Raw genomic sequence first — 21,150 nt, 5'->3', positions numbered from 1 at the left:
TCTAGCTCGTTCTCAATAACATGTGTCCTCTAGCTCGTTCTCAATAACATGTGTCCTCTAGCTCGTTCTCAATAACATGTGTCCTCTAGCTCGTTCTCAATAACATGTGTCCTCTAGCTCGTTCTAAATAACATGTGTCCTCTAGCTCGTTCTAAATAACATGTGTCCTCTAGCTCGTTCTACATAACATGTGTCCTCTAGCTCGTTCTACATAACATGTGTCCTCTAGCTCGTTCTCAATAACATGTGTCCTCTAGCTCGTTCTAAATAACATCAGCGTCCTCTAGCTCGTTCTCAATAACATCTGTGTCCTTTAGCTTGTTCTCAATAACATCAGCGTCCTCTAGCTCGTTCTCAATAACTTGTGTCCTCTAGCTCGTTCTCAATAACATCAGCGTCCTCTAGCTCGTTCTCAATAACATGTGTCCTCTAGCTCGTTCTCAATAACATGTGCCCTCTAGCTCGTTCTCAATAACATCAGCGTCCTCTAGCTCGTTCTCAATAACATGTGTCCTCTAGCTCGTTCTCAATAACATGTGTCCTCTAGCTCGTTCTCAATAACATCAGCGTCCTCTAGCTCGTTCTCAATAACATGTGTCCTCTAGCTTGTTCTCAATAACATCAGCGTCCTCTAGCTTGTTCTAAATAACATGTGTCCTCTAGCTCGTTCTCAATAACATGTGTCCTCTAGCTCGTTCTCAATAACATGTGTCCTCTAGCTCGTTCTCAATAACATGTGTCCTCTAGCTCGTTCTAAATAACATCCGTGTCCTCTAGCTCGTTCGTCTTCTCTTCAACTAGCTTCTTGACACGGAATGGTATTCTGTGTATTGGCTGTGCAACAGGTGTGACAGTCTCATCTACAGTACATTAATTCCTAACAGGAAGTCTTTCAGTTTTCCCAGCCCTGTGAAACAGTATTTTTATTCCTCCTGAGGTGCAGCTTTGAATGTCTTTTTATCATCCGCTTGGACTGAGTTTACATGTGCCTTTGGCCTATGTGCAAAATGTCAAGAGCAACAGATGCTGTTCATCTTTCACAACTAAAACTCAGAACTCCTAACTGCTGTAATGTTGGCAGTGACAGTCTCAGAACTCCTAACTGCTGTAATGTTGGCAGTGACAGTCTCAGAACTCCTAACTGCTGTAATGTTGGCAGTGACCAGGCCCTCGACCGCTAATGGTTGTGCTGAACCATATGGGTAAAGGCTCTTGGATGTTGGTTTCAAATGCACGTTGCGTTTGGTCTGCAAATGACTGAATGTTGCTGTGCCCACAATATTACATCTAGCCCCCAGAGTCAATGAACATGTTAACTGGCTGGCCATGGACTAATAAATGTATTTCAGCGTCATCAGTACTACTGGGAAGTGTGAACACATGTTCATCATCATCATTGTCATGTTGTATCATGTTGTAAACTGTAGCAGGTGTGTTTGTCACTTGATTTCCATTCAGGTTTGTCTTTGTCCTGCACATTTTTGGAGAAATGTTTATCTTTGCCACCTTTTTTTGTATTGTTTACCTTGTTTGATAGAACATGGCCGACCAGTATGGCCGTCCAGTATGGCCTTCCAGTATGGCCTTCCAGTATGGCCCTCCAGTATGGCCCTCCAGTATGGCCGTCCAGTATGGTCCTCCAGTATGGCCGTCCAGTATGGCCGTCCAGTATGGCCCTCCAGTATGGCCGTCCAGTATGGCCTTCCAGTATGGCCTTCCAGTATGGCCCTCCAGTATGGCCCTCCAGTATGGCCGTCCAGTATGGCCTTCCAGTATGGCCCTCCAGTATGGCCGTCCAGTATGGCCGTCCAGTATGGCCGTCCAGTATGGCCTTCCAGTATGGCCCTCCAGTATGGCCGTCCAGTATGGCCCTCCAGTATGGCCTTCCAGTATGGCCCTCCAGTATGGCCGTCCAGTATGGCCTTCCAGTATGGCCCTCCAGTATGGCCGTCCAGTATGGCCGTCCAGTATGGCCCTCCAGTATGGCCCTCCAGTATGGCTGTCCAGTATGGCCCTCCAGTATGGCCGTCCAGTATGGCCCTCCAGTATGGCCGTCCAGTATGGCCCTCCAGTATGGCCCTCCAGTATGGCCGTCCAGTATGGCCGTCCAGTATGGCCCTCCAGTATGGCCGTCCAGTATGGCCGTCCAGTATGGCCGTCCAGTATGGCCCTCCAGTATGGCCCTCCAGTATGGCCGTCCAGTATGGCCCTCCAGTATGGCCGTCCAGTATGGCCCTCCAGTATGGCCGTCCAGTATGGCCCTCCAGTATGGCCGTCCAGTATGGCCCTCCAGTATGGCCCTCCAGTATGGCCGTCCAGTATGGCCGTCCAGTATGGCCCTCCAGTATGGCTGTCCAGTATGGCCCTCCAGTATGGCCGTCCAGTATGGCCCTCCAGTATGGCCCTCCAGTATGGCTGTCCAGTATGGCCCTCCAGTATGGCCCTCCAGTATGGCCCTCCAGTATGGCCCTCCAGTATGGCCGTCCAGTATGGCCTTCCAGTATGGCCCTCCAGTATGGCCTTCCAGTATGGCCCTCCAGTATGGCCGTCCAGTATGGCCGTCCAGTATGGCCGTCCAGTATGGCCCTCCAGTATGGCCCTCCAGTATGGCCGTCCAGTATGGCCCTCCAGTATGGCCGTCCAGTATGGCCGTCCAGTATGGCCCTCCAGTATGGCTGTCCAGTATGGCCCTCCTGATCACATATGAAGCATTTGACAGCGTGGTCATCATTAGCTGGCCCTTTTTTTCCTTTTTGTTCCATTCTGTGTTTATTCAATTTCCCCCTGTTGAATCGCATTGGCATTCAGACTTTCCATTCTGTCCGCCTGCTAGTCAACAGCCTCCATTGCTCTTACCATATCCATTAGAGTGGTGAGAGAGGTCCCTCTCGCAAAGAAGCGAATTGAGCAATACATTTGAGTGACTAAATCACTTGGTCCCATATCAAATCGTCTTTGAAATCTCCATAATCACACGTTGCAGCCAACTGTTTCAGTCTGCTCACAAACATGTCCACCCTGTGCTCGTTCGGCTTACTTAAACAAATGTCTCTTGTCAGCAATGTTTTTTTGTGTGGAGTGAAGTACTCGTTTAGCTTTGTCTATTGGATGTCATAGTTCTTGTCTTCCCCCCGTGTCGTCTAACGTGGTGAATATATCCTGCGCATCCCAACCTCGCAATTATTATATTATAGAGCTTGTTTCCGTGCTGCATCTTTGACTCCTTAAACAGTGATGAACACTTTGAAACTATTAATACATTTTTTCCCATCGCAAACCAACACAATCTGAATGCACATCGAACGGCGGGAGAAAAGGTAAGGTCAGTGCTATTATTCTTAGCTTCTTTTGTTAGCTAGCGCACTTCTTTGCTAATTAGCTGCGTTAGCTGAACGGCTAGGCTAGGTTTTTGTGAAAAAGTCCCTTTACAATTACCCTTTTCCTGCACTCAACCAGCTTCTTGAGTGGATAATGTTTATTTTTTATTTCCATGTCCTTGTTCGCCAGTTTTAACGTATTGACTTGACTCAGACTCACGGGAATCATTGAGCTGTACTTTATTCCCGGTCCCTAACCCAACCAACCGCGTACCCAAGAACAGCCTACAGCCGTGCCTCACGTGCCTCATAGTGCCCCGCTGGTTTTGCACCACTAGGTGTTGCTAATACACGACAGTAGGCATTTAGAATTAAATGTGGAGCGGAGCTTATAGCTACGTGATGACATCACGTACCGCGCATACCTTTAAAACTATTCAGCAATTATCATTTATTAAAAAAACACAGTTTCCATCATAATTTGTCATATTCAAGAATGTTTGACAAAAGAAAGAAACCCACCCATCGGAGGGATAAAAATGTTGTCGATCTTTAGAAAATGTCTCCTATCTCTGCCGTTTCCATGACACATTACACCTGCCTAGCGACACCCACCTTACCTCCCTTATCTTACCTCATTTGCACATACTGTATTGTTGACTGTGTTTGTTTATTCCATGTGTAACTCTGTGTTGTTGTACGTGTCGAACTGCTTTGCTTTATTCTTGGCCAGGTCGCAGTTGTAAATGAGAACTTGTTCTCAACTAGCCTACCTGGTTAAATAAAGGTGAAATAAAAATAAAATGAAACAGAACACAACGGTGTATCGTTTACACAAATATTAGCATCTTAGCATTATTGCAGAACTTTGACTGTCACCTTAATATTCTGCCTTTTGTCCGTATTAGCTATGACGCTAATATTTGTGTAAACTCTAAACAGTTCTGTGGGTGTCACTGAGTAGGCTGATACCCCCATTTCATGGGTGCACAATCCATGCGTTACACTGTACAATGCACATACTGTAAGTGTGCCCACAATTCAATTCTGAATTCAAATATATCCACAGTACAATTTCAACTGATCTTTACTTTTTCAAATTAACTAATAAATTGTCTTTTGTTTCACTTCTATAACATTCTACTGTTGTTTAGCATTATCTACTCCAATTGTGGCATGATTCCACAATTTATGTAGCGCTAGCTAGAAGCAAAGATAAAAGTATCTTCGCTAGTAGTAATTGCTAGCTAGTGTAGCCAATGTATCAAGGTGATAACTAAAGCACAAACAGTGATTCGTTATCAGTATCTTTGCTAGCAGTGCTATCTAGCTAGCTAGTGTAGCCAATGTATGAAGGTGACAGCTATAGCACAAACAACAGTAATTAATTATCAGTATCTTTGCTAGCAGTGCTATCTAGCTAGCTAGTGTAGCCAATGTATGAAGGTGACAGCTATAGCACAAACAACAGTAATTAGTTATCAGTATCTTTGCTAGCAGTGCTATCTAGCTAGCTAGTGTAGCCAATGTATGAAGGTGACAGCTATAGCACAAACAACAGTAATTCGTTATCAGTATCTTTGCTAGCAGTGCTATCTAGCTAGCTAGTGTAGCCAATGTATGAAGGCGACAGCTATAGCACAAACAACAGTAATTAGTTATCAGTATCTTTGCTAGCAGTGCTACCTAGCTAGCTAGTGTAGCCAATGTATGAAGGTGACAGCTATAGCACAAACAACAGTAATTAGTTATCAGTATCTTTGCTAGCAGTGCTACCTAGCTAGCTAGTGTAGCCAATGTATGAAGGTAACGGATAAAGCACAAACAACAGTGATTGCTTGGTTGTAATGATTTTGGCATTAACATTGTATCAACAAATGACAATAATTAAATTCATTCTGAAGACATAGCTAGCCAGCTAACTCTCCCAACTTCGACCACTGCGATACTAATGCACTAACATAATGCCCTGGACCAGGTTGCGTGCGCACATACCGGCTGATACCCCAAAAAATGCCATGCGATTCACAGACCAGGCAGCATCAATCAATCTGCACATAGATGCATTTTCCGTTTCTGCATAAGGATGAATCTCATTTACGGTTCTTTGTAAAAATAGATCTGTCTCAGGCATGAGAAGACACTCTAAACAACAGAATTGTATGACTGAGGCCCGAGTGGAACACTATTCCCTTTGAATTGCACTGTAAGTGTACAAGCCACATAGGGCGCTGGTCAAAAGTAGGGAAAACATCTCTCTCTCGTTATCTCTCTGTCATATGAGAGAGAGAGAGACCGAGAGAGCGATTTTTAAATATATATATATAAAAATCTCTCTCTCGGTCTCTCTCTCTCATATGACAGAGAGATACCGAGATATATGCGAGAGAGAGATTTTTATATATATGTATATATATATATGCGAGAGAGAGACAGAGAGAGAGAGATTTATTCCCTGATGCACTATAGATAAATATATCTGTTTTACGCGGGGTGCTGCAGCATCTTCAGCATCCCAACTTCCCGCGGCGATGCTCAGACAACACACCAAAGGACATGAAAATGACTGGAATAACAATGTTGAAATTCCAGGGGACATTTCAGTGATGTAGCATCCATAATATTCCTCAACTTTACTCACAGACCTTTTTTTTTTTTTACATTGTTTTGAAGGGTTGGTCGAATTTCAACGGTCGAATTTCAAAAGACATATTAGTGTTTGAAGCATGCACAATATTTCTCAAAATATACGGTATGTCTTTTGAAGGATGTCTAAGGCATCTAACCCCGTTCAACATGAAGACGTTGGCGCATTCTGGACGATTCTCAGTGGGTAGCTAATACGTCCTATTGTGTTGAATTAATGGGAGTGTTGAATGTATGTTTCAGCAGCAGACCAACTTACTGCCTCAGATTCAAATGTCTCTAATCTGAAGACTGTACAGCGTTGACTTTGTTGACAGTGGTTCTGTGGATTATACATCTGCTCCACGTCCTCCAGAAGACCCCAGGACTATTGTATTTCCCCCCCCCCCCAGCAACTGTAGGCCTGATTAACTGGGCTTAGGAAGAGTTGGAGGGGTTGAGATGCAGAGAGAGAGAGCGCAACAAAGAAAGACAGAGAGAGAGAGCGTGTGACAGAGAGCGAGCACGACAGAGACAGAGAGAGAGAGAGAGACAGAGAGAGAGAGCGTGTGACAGAGAGCGAGAGAGAGAGAGCGCGACAGAGAGAGAGAGAGACAGAGAGAGAGAGCGCGACAGAGAGAGAGAGAGAGAGAGAGAGAGAGAGAGAGAGAGAGAGAGGTCATGATCAGATGAGCTCCTGCATTTTTCAGCATTTTCTTTAAAAAATATAGATTTAGAGTTAGTTAAACTTGGATTTTTTGTCAGGAACACATACAGGATGCTACCCTCTACAACATAACCCTAAATTCAAATCAAAACTCAAAACCTACAACCTGATTTTGGACGGAATTACGGAATCACCTGAAAGATTCACAACTACCAAGGATTATTACACAGCAAATTCTCTGGAAAACAACAGTAACCTGAAAACACCACCCAACCTGGAACTGAGTGAGTAATGTTTAGTCTGAAACTATATTCTATTGCCAAAAGCCAAGAACAAAAATACATGACATTACTTTATAAGCATTGAATGAAACATAATTGCCAAGCTTGATACAGCTTCAACTAGCACTGACGTGTCAAGTGAGAGGTGTCAAAGACCATTAGCCCAACAATGGCAGGAGAGTCGAATAGTCTACCCCAACCAAATGGAGAGGCCTTAGAAGCTCCCTCCTGCTGTTCAGAGGTAATTAAAATACAGTACCCTGGGAGTGTAAAGAATGACAAGACAAGAAAAGAGCACAAAATGAAGCTCCTTATGGAAAATCAAGAGACACTTTTTGCTGACTATTACAAAAATGGGAACATCAGCAACCTTATCTTCCACACAAACCATCCCCTGGCATGGCACAGTGCTATATTAGCACACTACCCCTCTGTTAAGAGAGGGGGGGTTAACGAGGGGTGGAAACTCAGGATACTTGACAACGAGGACTCTGAGTCAGCTAACATAAATCTATATAAGTCTGGAACAGTATTGGTACAGGGCAACCCCAAACAGTTTCAGCTGGACTTTCACCTAATCAAAGAATTAGCCCAGCAGGAGAAGCTCTCCCTTGATAAAGATACCCCCACCCCAAGCGGGTCAGACCAAAACTCTTCATCATATAACCCCACAGACGAGCAACCCTCAGCAGACAGTCAACCTCCCAGTACAGAGCACTTCTCCCTCATTGAAATGAAGGATAAATTCACCCAGCTGGAGGTAAGGCAGGTTGAGCTGGAACAGCAGGTGATTACACTCCAGTCAGCACAGACCCAGACAACAGCCCAGCACAACAACACCCCCTTAACCAGACCAGGAGAGCTGGAGGTGGAGAGAGACACATCTGGACTCTGGACAGTTAAGAGACAACTTCAACTGGAGAAAGAGCAGAAGCAGGAGCAGGAGCAGAACAGAGCACTAGAGGAGAGGATCAGACTGCTGGAGGAGAGGGAGAGGGGGATGGAGGAGAGGATCAGACTGCTGGAGGAGAGGTTGAGGGGGATGGCATGTGACAGAGAACAACCCACTAGGGAGGTGGCCATCCCCACAGAGAAGCCAGCAGAACAGCCCACCTCATCACCCGACAAAAGTCTCGACACCACAGCAGAACAGTCCACACCAGACCCTGACCATAGAGTCAACATCACAGCAGAACAGACAAAAGAAAAACCCCAAGCCCAGCAGCTCTCACCCCCCCTGAGCACCCCCCCTGTCAGCCACCCTGATAGCCCTCCTGACAACCCCCCCACACCCACTGAGGACAAACACAAGACACAGATTTTTCTCCTTATGGACTCAAATGGGAAATTTATAGAAGAAAAAAAACTTTTTCCCAAACACAGTGTGTCTAAACTCTGGTGTCCAAACACCCAGTGCGCCCTAGACCTTCTGTCTGAGGACAAACTAGGCTCACCTAGCCACATAATAATACACACAGGCACAAACGACCTGAGAGCACAGCAGGAAAGGGTGGCCACAGCACTGAAGGGAGTGATTGAAAAAGCTTCTTCTACTTTCCCCAATGCACAAGTGGTTATCTCCACCCTGCTACCACGAAAAGACTTCCACCCTGCTACAATACAGCGGGTAAACGCAAGCATCTCCCGTGACTGTGCCTCAAAACCAAATGTTTTCCTGGCCCACCACTCCACCCTGGACTTGAACAGCCTCTATGACCAGGTCCACCTCTACAAGGCAGCAGTGCCCACCTTTGCCCGGACTCTAAAGGACATCGCTCTCAAACGCAGCCCCAACACTTCACACAGGAGCAACAGATCAATAGACACCCCACCCAGACCAGCGAGACACCCTCCAAGACCTTCAGCACCCCACCCTGGACCTACACATAGAGGACCCACGCCAAGAGGACCTACATCCAGACCACAGCACCCCCAGACACACCCCCACCCCAACCAATCAACACCCCCCCACATCAACCATGCCCACACCCAATTTAGGCCCCCTCAGATCAGACCTATGCCACTCCTGCCCACCCCATGCACCCCACCCCCGCAGAGAGGGCATCAACATGGAAGTCACACATACGCCCAGGTAGTGAGCGGGCAAACAGGCCCAACCCCCACTCTTACACTCGCCCAAGCCAACGGCATGTACCAGATGCTCAGCAGGCTCTGCTCACACTTACTGGCCTGAGGCCAAACCACGACCAACAACATTGGACACTTTATGGAACAAAAAGCCTTCACTATATCATCCTGGAATATCCAAGGCCTGAGGTCATCTGCCTTTGGCCTAAAGAGCAGGAACCCGGACTTCACCAAAGAAATCGGTAATGCAGACATTGTCATCCTGCAAGAAACCTGGTACAGAGGAGACGGACCCACTGGTTGCCCTCTAGGTTACAGAGAGCTGGTAGTCCCATCCACCAAACTACCAGGTGTGAAACAGGGAAGGGACTCAGGGGGAATGCTAATTTGGTATAGAGCAGACCTAACTCACTCCATTAAATTAATCAAAACAGGAACATTTTACATTTGGCTAGAAATTCAAAAGGAAATTATCTTAACAGAGAAAAATGTCCTCCTGTGTGCTACCTATATCCCCCCACTAGAATCCCCATACTTTAATGAAGACAGCTTCTCCATCCTGAAGGAGGAAATCAATCATTTCCAGGCCCAGGGACATGTATTAGTCTGTGGCGACCTAAATGCCAGAACTGGACAAGAACCTGACACCCTCAGCACACAGGGGGACAAACACCTGCCTGCAGGTGACAGCATTCCCTCCCCCATATGCCCCCCTAGGCACAACTATGACAACATAACCAACAAAAACGGGTCACAACTCCTGCAGCTCTGTCGCACGCTGGGTATGTACATAGTCAATGGTAGGCTTCGAGGGGACTCCTATGGTAGGTTCACCTATAGCTCATCTCTTGGCAGTAGCACTGTAGACTACTTTATCACTGACCTCAACCCAGAGTCTCTCAGAGCGTTCACAGTCAGCGCACTGACACCCCTATCAGACCACAGCAAAATCACAGTCTACTTGAACAGAGCAATACTCAATCATGAGGCATCAAAGCCAAAGGAACTGAGTAACATTAAGAAATGCTATAGATGGAAGGAATGCAGTTTGGAAACCTACCAAAACACAATTAGACAACAGCAAATTCAATCCCTTTTAGACAACTTCCTGGGTAAAACGTTCCACTGCAATAGTGAAGGTGTAAACTTGGCAGTAGAAAATCTTAACAGTATATTTGACCTCTCAGCTTCCCTGTCAAATCTAAAAATCTCAAATAGAAAACCAAAGAAAATGAACAACAATGACAAATGGTTTGATGAAGAATGCAAAAATCTAAGAAATAAATTGAGAAACCTGTCCAACCAAAAACATAGAGACCCGGAAAACCTGAGTCTACGCCTTCACTATGGTGAATCACTAAAACAATACAGAAATACACTACGGAAAAAGAAGGAACAGCACGTCAGAAATCAGCTCAATGTAATTGAAGAATCCATAGACTCTAACCACTTCTGGGAAAATTGGAAAACACTAAACAAACAACAACACGAAGAATTATCTATCCAAAATGGAGATGTATGGGTAAACCACTTCTCCAATCTTTTTGGCTCTATAACAAAGAATAAAGAGCAAAAACATATACATGATCAAATACAAATCCTAGAATCAACTATTAAAGACTACCAGAACCCACTGGATTCTCCAATTACCTTGAACGAGTTACAGGACAAAATAAAAACCCTCCAACCCAAAAAGGCCTGTGGTGTTGATGGTATCCTTAATGAAATGATCAAATATACAGACAACAAATTCCAATTGGCTATACTAAAACTCTTTAACATCGTCCTTAGCTCTGGCATCTTCCCCAATATTTGGAACCAAGGACTGATCACCCCAATCCACAAAAGTGGAGACAAATTTGACCCCAATAACTACCGTGGAATATGCGTCAACAGTAACCTTGGGAAAATACTCTGCATTATCATTAACAGCAGACTCGTACATTTCCTCAATGAAAACAATGTACTGAGCAAATGTCAAATTGGCTTTTTACCAAATTACCGTACAACAGACCATGTATTCACCCTACACACCCTAATTGACAACCAAACAAACCAAAACAAAGGCAAAGTCTTCTCATGCTTTGTTGATTTCAAAAAAGCCTTCGACTCAATTTGGCATGAGGGTCTGCTATACAAATTGATGGAAAGTGGTGTTGGGGGTAAAACATACGACATTATAAAATCCATGTACACAAACAACAAGTGTGCGGTTAAAATTGGCAAAAAACACACACATTTCTTCACACAGGGTCGTGGGGTGAGACAGGGATGCAGCTTAAGCCCCACCCTCTTCAACATATATATCAACGAATTGGCGCGGGCACTAGAACAGTCTGCAGCACCCGGCCTCACCCTACTAGACTCTGAAGTCAAATGTCTACTGTTTGCTGATGATCTGGTGCTTCTGTCACCAACCAAGGAGGGCCTACAGCAGCACCTAGATCTTCTGCACAGATTCTGTCAGACCTGGGCCCTGACAGTAAATCTCAGTAAGACCAAAATAATGGTGTTCCAAAAAAGGTCCAGTCGCCAGGACCACAAATTCCATCTAGACACTGTTGCCCTAGAGCACACAAAAAACTATACATACCTCGGCCTAAACATCAGCGCCACAGGTAACTTCCACAAAGCTGTGAACGATCTGAGAGACAAGGCAAGAAGGGCATTCTATGCCATCAAAAGGAACATAAATTTCAACATACCAATTAGGATCTGGCTAAAAATACTTGAATCAGTCATAGAGCCCATTGCCCTTTATGGTTGTGAGGTCTGGGGTCCGCTCACCAACCAAGATTTCACAAAATGGGACAAACACCAAATTGAGACTCTGCATGCAGAATTCTGCAAAAATATCCTCCGTGTACAACGTAGAACACCAAATAATGCATGCAGAGCAGAATTAGGCCGATACCCACTAATTATCAAAATCCAGAAAAGAGCCGTTAAATTCTACAACCACCTAAAAGGAAGCGATTCCCAAACCTTCCATAACAAAGCCATCACCTACAGAGAGATGAACCTGGAGAAGAGTCCCCTAAGCAAGCTGGTCCTAGGGCTCTGTTCACAAACACAAACACACCCCACAGAGCCCCAGGACAACAGCACAATTAGACCCAACCAAATCATGAGAAAACAAAAAGATAATTACTTGACACATTGGAAAGAATTAACAAAAAAACAGAGCAAACTAGAATGCTATTTGGCCCTAAACAGAGAGTACACAGTGGCAGAATACCTGACCACTGTGACTGACCCAAACTTAAGGAAAGCTTTGACTATGTACAGACTCAGTGAGCATAGCCTTGCTATTGAGAAAGGCCGCCGTAGGCAGACATGGCTCTCAAGAGAAGACAGGCTATGTGCTCACTGCCCACAAAATGAGGTGGAAACTGAGCTGCACTTCCTAACCTCCTGCCCAATGTATGACCATATTAGAGAGACATATTTCCCACAGATTACACAGATCCACAAAGAATTTGAAAACAAATCCAATTTTGATAAACTCCCATATCTACTGGGAGAAATTCCACAGTGTGCCATCACAGCAGCAAGATTTGTGACCTGTTGCCACAAGAAAAGGGCAACCAGTGAAGAACAAACACCATTGTAAATACAACCCATATTTATGCTTATTTATTTTAACTTGTGTGCTTTAACCATTTGTACATTGTTACAACACTGTATATATATAATATAACATTTGTAATGTCTTTATTGTTTTGAAACTTCTGTATGTGTAATGTTTACTGTTAATTTGTATTGTTTGTTTCACTTTTGTGTATTGCTACCTCACTTGCTTTGGCAATGTTAACACATGTTTCCCATGCCAATAAAGCCCCTTGAATTGAATTGAATTGAGAGAGAGAGAGAGAGAGAGAGACTCCACTGTTCCCCGGGTGCTGAAGATGTGGATGTTGATTAAGGCAGCCCCCCGCACCTCTCTGATTCAGAGGGATTGAGTTAAATGCGGAAGACACATTTCATTGGCGCTCGTGTAGACCTTGACAAGTGAGAAAACCCTGAGGTTTAAACCCTGGCCAAGGACCAACATCAGAGTTGTTTGGACTTGGACACACACACACACACACACACACACACACACACACACACACACACCCCGCGCTGAGTTTCTCTGAGACATATGTGCAGCATCACACCATTTTTCAGAAGGTGTGACGTTCCCTGCAGGATGACTGTTAAGATGGATCTATCCTAAGGGTCAAGGTGTAACTGTTATGACACATCTATCTATGGGCCATGGTGTTGCACGGCAGTACCACTTTCATGCAACAGCTTCATGAGGTAGTCACCTGGAATGCATTTCAATTAACAGGTGTGCCTTGTTAAAACTTTATTTGGGGAATTTCTTTCCTTCTGAATGCATTTTAGTCAATCGGGTTGTGTTGTGACAAGTTAGGGGTGGTATACAGAAGATAGCACTTCTTGGTAAAACAGCAGGTAGCCTAGTGGTTATAATTTTTGGACCAGTAACTGAAAGGTTATCAAATCCCTGAGCTGACAGAAAAAAAATATATTGTTCTGCCCCTGAACAAGGCAGTTAACCCATTGTTCCCCAGTAGGCAGTCATTGTAAATAAGAGTTTGTTCTTTACTGACTTGCCTAGTTTAAATAAATATTATGGCAAGAACAGCTCAAATAAGCAAAGGGAAATGACAGTGTTATGCTGATGAATGAGGACCCAAAAGCGACGTAATAGTAACAGAGTCTTTATTCCAGTAATAAACAAATAATGATTCTCCTGGATATTATCAATGGTCAAATCCTCTCGTCAATAGAGAGGAACGACTAGAGACGCGACCACAGACTGCAGGTCGCTTCAGGAAGGCACTGGCCGTAGCTGACATAGACACCTGCTCACACGCAGCATCTGAAGAAGGCAAAGAACACGACAGGGCGGAACAAGGACACAGGAACAGCAAACATCAAACAAGAATCCGACCAGGCAGAAGCGGAAAACAGAGGGAGAAATAGGGACTCTAATCAGAGGGCAAAATAGGGGACAGGTGTGAAAGAGTAAATGAGGTCGTTAGGAGAATGAGAAACAGCTGGGAGCAGGAACGGAACGATAGAGAGAGAAAGAGGGAAAGAACCTAATAAGACCAGCAGAGGGAAGCACAGGGACAAGACATGAAGATCAAAGACAAAACATGACAGTACCCCCCCACTCACCGAGCGCCTCCTGGCGCACTCGAGGAGGAACCCTGGCGGCAACGAAGGAAATCATCAATCAACGAACGGTCCAGCACGTCCCGAGATGGAACCCAACTCCTCTCCTCAGGACCGTAACCCTCCCAATCCACTAAGTACTGGTGACCACGTCCCCGAGAACGCATGTCCATGATCTTTCGTACCTTGTAAATAGGAGCGCCCTCGACAAGGACGGGGGGGGGGGAGGGAAGACGAACGGGGGCGCGAAGAAAAGGCTTGACACAAGAGACATGGAAGACAGGGTGGACGCGACGAAGATGTCGCGGAAGAAGCAGTCGCACAGCGACAGGATTGACGACCTGAGAGACACGGAACGGACCAATGAACCGCGGAGTCAACTTGCGAGAAGCTGTCGTAAGGGGAAGGTTACGAGTGGAAAGCCACACTCTCTGACCGCGACAATACCTAGGACTCCTAATCCTACGTCTATTGGCGGCTCTCACAGTCTGCGCCCTGTAACGGCAAAGTGCAGACCTGACCCTCCTCCAGGTGCGCTCACAACGTTGGACAAAAGCCTGAGCGGAGGGAACGCTGGACTCGGCGAGCTGGGACGAGAACAGAGGAGGCTGGTACCCAAGACTACTCTGAAACGGAGATAGCCCGGTAGCAGACGAAGGAAGCGAGTTGTGAGCGTACTCAGCCCAGGGGAGCTGTTCTGCCCAAGACGCAGGGTTTCGAAACGAAAGGCTGCGTAATATGCGACCAATCGACTGATTGGCCCTTTCTGCTTGACCGTTAGACTGGGGATGAAACCCGGAAGAGAGACTGACAGAAGCACCAATCAAACGACAGAACTCCCTCCAAAACTGTGACGTGAATTGCGGACCTCTGTCTGAAACGGCGTCTAACGGGAGGCCATGAATTCTGAACACATTCTCAATGATGATTTGTGCCGTCTCCTTAGCGGAAGGAAGCTTAGCGAGGGGAATGAAATGTGCCGCCTTAGAGAACCTATCGATAACCGTAAGAATCACAGTCTTCCCCGCAGACGAAGGCAGACCGGTAATAAAGTCTAAGGCGATGTGAGACCATGGTCGAGAAGGAATGGGAAGCGGTCTGAGACGACCGGCAGGAGGAGAGTTACCTGACTTAGTCTGCGCGCAGTCCGAACAAGCAGCCACGAAACGGCGCGTGTCCCGCTCCTGAGTAGGCCACCAAAACCGCTGGCGAATAGAAGCAAGCGTACCCCGAACGCCGGGATGGCCAGCTAACTTGGCAGAGTGAGCCCACTGAAGAACAGCCAGACGAGTAGAGACAGGAACGAACAGAAGGTTACTAGGACAAGCGCGCGGCGACGCAGTGTGAGTGAGTGCTTGCTTTACCTGTCTCTCAATTCCCCAGACAGTCAACCCGACAACACGCCCTTCAGGGAGAATCCCCTCGGGGTCGGTAGAAGCCACAGAAGAACTAAAGAGACGGGATAAGGCATCAGGCTTGGTGTTCTTATTTCCCGGACGATAGGAAATCACGAACTCGAAACGAGCGAAAAACAACGCCCAACGAGCCTGACGTGCATTAAGTCGTTTGGCAGAACGGATGTACTCAAGGTTCTTATGGTCAGTCCAAACGACAAAAGGAACGGTCGCCCCCTCCAACCACTGTCGCCATTCGCCTATGGCTAAGCGGATGGCGAGCAGTTCGCGGTTACCCACATCATAGTTGCGTTCCGATGGCGACAGGCGATGAGAAAAGTAAGCGCAAGGATGGACCTTATCGTCAGACTGGAAGCGCTGAGACAGAATGGCTCCCACGCCCACCTCTGAAGCGTCAACCTCGACAATGAATTGTTTAGTGACGTCAGGAGTAACAAGGATAGGGGCGGATGTAAAACGCTTCTTGAGGAGATCAAAAGCTCCCTGGGCGGAACCGGACCACTTAAAGCAAGTCTTGACAGAAGTCAGAGCTGTGAGAGGGGCAGCCACTTGACCGAAATTACGAATGAAACGCCGATAGAAATTAGCGAAACCAAGAAAGCGCTGCAACTCGACACGTGACTTAGGAACGGGCCAATCGCTGACTGCCTGGACCTTAGCGGGATCCATCTGAATGCCTTCAGCGGAAATAACAGAACCGAGAAATGTGACAGAGGAGACATGAAAGGCGCACTTCTCAGCCTTCACGTAGAGACAATTCTCTAAAAGGCGCTGGAGTACACGTCGAACGTGCTGAACATGAATCTCGAGTGACGGTGAAAAAATCAGGATATCGTCAAGGTAAACGAAAACAAAAATGTTCAGCATGTCTCTCAGTACATCATTAACTAATGCCTGAAAGACAGCTGGAGCATTAGCGAGACCGAACGGCAGAACCCGGTATTCAAAATGCCCTAACGGAGTGTTAAACGCCGTTTTCCACTCGTCCCCCTCTCTGATGCGTACGAGATGGTAAGCGTTACGAAGGTCCAACTTAGTAAAGAACCTGGCTCCCTGCAAAATCTCGAAGGCTGACGACATAAGGGGAAGCGGATAACGATTCTTAACCGTTATGTCATTCAGCCCTCGATAATCCACGCAGGGGCGCAGAGTACCGTCCTTCTTCTTAACAAAGAAAAATCCCGCTCCGGCGGGAGAGGAAGAAGGCACCACGGTACCGGCGTTGAGAGAAACAGACAGATAATCCTCGAGAGCCTTACGTTCGGGAGCCGACAGAGAGTATAGTCTACCCCGAGGGGGAGTGGTCCCCGGAAGGAGATCAATACAACAATCATACGACCGGTGAGGAGGAAGGGAGCTGGCTCTGGACCGACTGAAGACCGTGCGCAGATCATGATATTCCTCCGGCACTCCTGTCAAATCACCAGGTTCCTCCTGAGTAGAGGGGACAGAAGACACAGGAGGGATAGCAGACATTAAACACTTCACATGACAAGAAACGTTCCAGGATAGGATAGAATTACTAGACCAATCAATAGAAGGATTATGACATACTAGCCAGGGATGACCCAAAACAACAGGTGTAAAAGGTGAACGAAAAATCAAAAAGGAAATGGTCTCACTGTGGTTACCAGATACTGTGAGGGTTAAAGGTAGTGTCTCACATCTGATACTGGGGAGAAGACTACCATCTAAGGCGAACATGGGCGTGGGCTTCCCTAACTGTCTGAGAGGAATGTCATGTTTCCGAGCCCATGCTTCGTCCATAAAACAACCCTCAGCCCCAGAGTCTATCAAGGCACTGCAGGAAGCAGCTGAACCGGTCCAGCGTAGATGGACCGACAAGGTAGTACAGGATCTTGATGGAGAGACAGGAGTAGTAGCGCTCACCAGTAGCCCTCCGCTTACTGATGAGCTCTGGCTTTTACTGGACATGACATGACAAAATGTCCCGCAGAACCGCAATAGAGGCAAAGGCGGTTGGTGATTCTCCGTTCCCTCTCCTTAGTCGAGATGCGAATACCTCCCAGCTGCATGGGCTCAGTCTCTGAGCCGGTGGGAGGAGATGGTTGAGATGCGGAGAGGGGAAACACCGTTAACGCGAGCTCTCTTCCACGAGCTCGGTGACGAAGATCTACCCGTCGTTCTATGCGGATGGCGAGTGCAATCAAAGAGTCCACGCTGGAAGGAACCTCCCGGGAGAGAATCTCATCCTTAACCTCAGCGTGAAGTCCCTCCAGAAAACGAGCGAGCAACGCCGGCTCGTTCCAGTCACTGGAGACAGCAAGAGTGCGAAACTCTATAGAGTAATCCGTTATGGATCGATCACCTTGACATAGGGAAGCCAGGGCCCTGGAAGCCTCCTTCCCAAAAACTGAACGATCAAAAACCCGTATCATCTCCTCTTTAAAGTTCTGATAATCGTTAGAACACTCAGCCCTTGCCTCCCAGATAGCTGTGCCCCACTCCCGAGCCCGACCAGTAAGGAGTGATATGACGTAAGCGATCCGAGCTCTCTCTCTTGAGTACGTGTTGGGCTGGAGAGAGAACACAATATCACACTGGGTGAGAAAGGAGCGACACTCAGTGGGCTGCCCAGAGTAACATGGTGGGTTATTAACCCTAGGTTCCGGAGACTCGGAAGACCAGGAAGTAGCTGGTGGCACGAGATGAAGACTCTGAAACTGTCCAGAGAGATCGGAGACCTGAGCGGCCAGGGTCTCAACGGCATGACGAGCAGCAAACAATTCCTGCTCGTGTCTGCCGAGCATTGCTCCCTGGAACTCGACGGCAGTGTTGAGAGAATCCATAGTCGCTGGGTCCATCTTGGTCGGATTCTTCTGTTATGCTGATGAATGAGGACCCAAAAGCGACGTAATAGTAACAGAGTCTTTATTCCAGTAATAAACAAATAATGATTCTCCTGGATATTATCAATGGTCAAATCCTCTCGTCAATAGAGAGGAACGACTAGAGACGCGACCACAGACTGCAGGTCGCTTCAGGAAGGCACTGGCCGTAGCTGACATAGACACCTGCTCACACGCAGCATCTGAAGAAGGCAAAGAACACGACAGGGCGGAACAAGGACACAGGAACAGCAAACATCAAACAAGAATCCGACCAGGCAGAAGCGGAAAACAGAGGGAGAAATAGGGACTCTAATCAGAGGGCAAAATAGGGGACAGGTGTGAAAGAGTAAATGAGGTCGTTAGGAGAATGAGAAACAGCTGGGAGCAGGAACGGAACGATAGAGAGAGAAAGAGGGAAAGAACCTAATAAGACCAGCAGAGGGAAGCACAGGGACAAGACATGAAGATCAAAGACAAAACATGACAGACAGTCCATTACTTTAAAGACATTATGCATTCTGCAGCGATACGCCGTCCCATCTGGTTTGCCCTTAGTTGGACTATTGTTTGTTTTTCAACAGGACAATGACCCAACACACCTCCAGGCTGTGTAAGGGCTATATCAAATCAAATCAAATTTTATTTGTCACATACAAATGGTTAGCAGATGTTAATGTGAGTGTAGCGAAATGCTTGTGCTTCTAGTTCTGACAATGCAGTAATAACCAACGAGTAATCTAACCTAACAATTCCACAACTACTACCTTATACACACAAGAGTAAAGGGATAAAGAATATGTACATAAAGATATATGAATGAGTGATGGTACAGAACGGCATAGGCAAGATGCAGTAGATGGTATCGAGTACAGTATATACATATGAGATGAGTAATGTAGGGTATGTAAACATAAAAGTGCATAGTTTAAAGTCGCTAGTGATACATGTATTACATAAAGATGGCAAGATGCAGTAGATGATATAGAGTACAGTATATACATATACATTATATTAAGTGGCATTGTTTAAAGTGGCTAGTGATACATTATTGATCAATTTCCATCAATTTCCATTATTAAAGTGAGCTGGAGTTGAGTCAGTATGTTGGCAGCAGCCACTCGATGTTAGTGGTGGCTGTTTAACAGTATGATGGCCTTGAGATAGAAGCTGTTTTTCAGTCTCTCGGTCCCTGCTTTGATGCACCTCGCCTTCTGGATGATAGCGGGGTGAACAGGCAGTGGGTCGGCTGGTTGTTGTCCTTGATGATCTTTATGGCCTTCCTGTGACATCGTGTGGTGTAGGTGTCCTGGAGGACAGGTAGTTTGCCCCCAGTGATGCGTTGTGCAGACCTCACTACCCTCTGGAGAGCCTTACGGTTGTGGGCGGAGCAGTTGCCGTACCAGGCGGTGATACAGCCCGACAGAATGCTCTCAATTGTGCATCTGTAGAAGTTTGTGAGTGCTTTTGGTGACAAGCCAAATTTCTTCAGCCTCCTGAGGTTGAAGAGGCGCTGCTGCGCCTTCTTCACAACGCTGTCTGTGTGGGTGGACCAATTCAGTTTGTCCGTGATGTGTACGCCGAGGAACTTAAAACTTACTACCCTCTCCACTACTGTCCCGTCGATGTGGATAGGGGGGTGCTCCCTCTGCTGTTTCCTGAAGTCCACAATCATCTCCTTTGTTTTGGTGACATTGAGTGTGAGGTTATTTTCCTGACACTACACTCCGAGGGCCCTCACCTCCTCCCTGTAGGCCGTCTCGTCGTTGTTGGTAATCAAGCCTTCCACTGTAGTGTCATCCACAAACTTGATGATTGAGTTGGAGGCGTGCATGGCCACGTAGTCATGGGTGAACAGAGAGTACAGGAGAGGGCTCAGAACTCACCCTTGTGAGTGTTGAGGATCAGAGGGGTGGGGATGTTGTTACCTACCCTCACCACCTGGGGGCGGCCCGTCAGCAAGTCCAGTACCCAGTTGCACAGGGCGGGGTCGAGACCCAGGGTCTCGAGCTTTATGACGAGTTTGGAGGGTACTATGGTGTAAAATGCTGAGCTGTAGTTGATGAACAGCATTCTCACATAGGTATTCCTCCTCCGCTATATGACCAAGAAGGAGAGTGATGGAGTGCTGCATCAGATGACCTGGCCTCCACAAATCACACGACCTCAACCCAATTGAGATGGTTTGGGATGAGTTGGACCGCAGTGAAGGAAAAGCTGCCAACAAGTGCTCAGCATATGTGGAAACTCCTTCAAGACTGATGGAAAATCATTCCTCATGAAGCTGGTTGAGAGAATGCCAAGCTTTCATCAAGGTAAAGGGTGGCTACTTTGAAGAATCTCAAATATAAAATACTTTTTTGGTTACTACATGATTCCATGTGTGTTATTTCATAGTTGATGTCTTCACTATTATTCTACAATGTAGAAAATAGTAAAAATAGAGAAAAACCCTGGAATGAGTAGGTGTGTCAAAACCTTTGACTGGTACTGTATCTCAATGTCGAGCAGAAATTCCATTTACTTGTATTTTTTTAATAGAGACTTTTTCAGTCAGTTTTATTGCTAAACACATGGTCAGGCATCTCTAAGCTCCCCTTTTCTCCAAACAATGAAATATCGATGTTCTGTGATAATGTAAGAGAGAGAGAGATATGACACCCTGCCATGGTATATGGAATGGAGAGACAAATCAATATTCCAGAACACTATGGAACA

General features: G+C 46.3%; 1 protein-coding gene across 1 annotated transcript in view; it reads right to left on the bottom strand.

Annotated features, from left to right (window-relative positions):
- Positions 1–21,150, bottom strand: part of LOC120019925 (netrin-G1-like) — a 155,632-nt gene that overhangs the window by 8,185 nt on the left and 126,297 nt on the right. The window contains exon 4 of the mRNA XM_038963336.1: positions 9,252–9,274. Coding sequence (XP_038819264.1) covers positions 9,252–9,274 — 23 coding nt within the window. The remainder of the gene's footprint in view (positions 1–9,251; positions 9,275–21,150) is intronic.

Source organism: Salvelinus namaycush, chromosome 25 (assembly GCF_016432855.1).
Source record: "Salvelinus namaycush isolate Seneca chromosome 25, SaNama_1.0, whole genome shotgun sequence".
Classification (NCBI taxonomy): Eukaryota; Metazoa; Chordata; class Actinopteri; order Salmoniformes; family Salmonidae; genus Salvelinus; species Salvelinus namaycush.
This window is presented reverse-complemented; position numbering and strand designations above follow the sequence as displayed.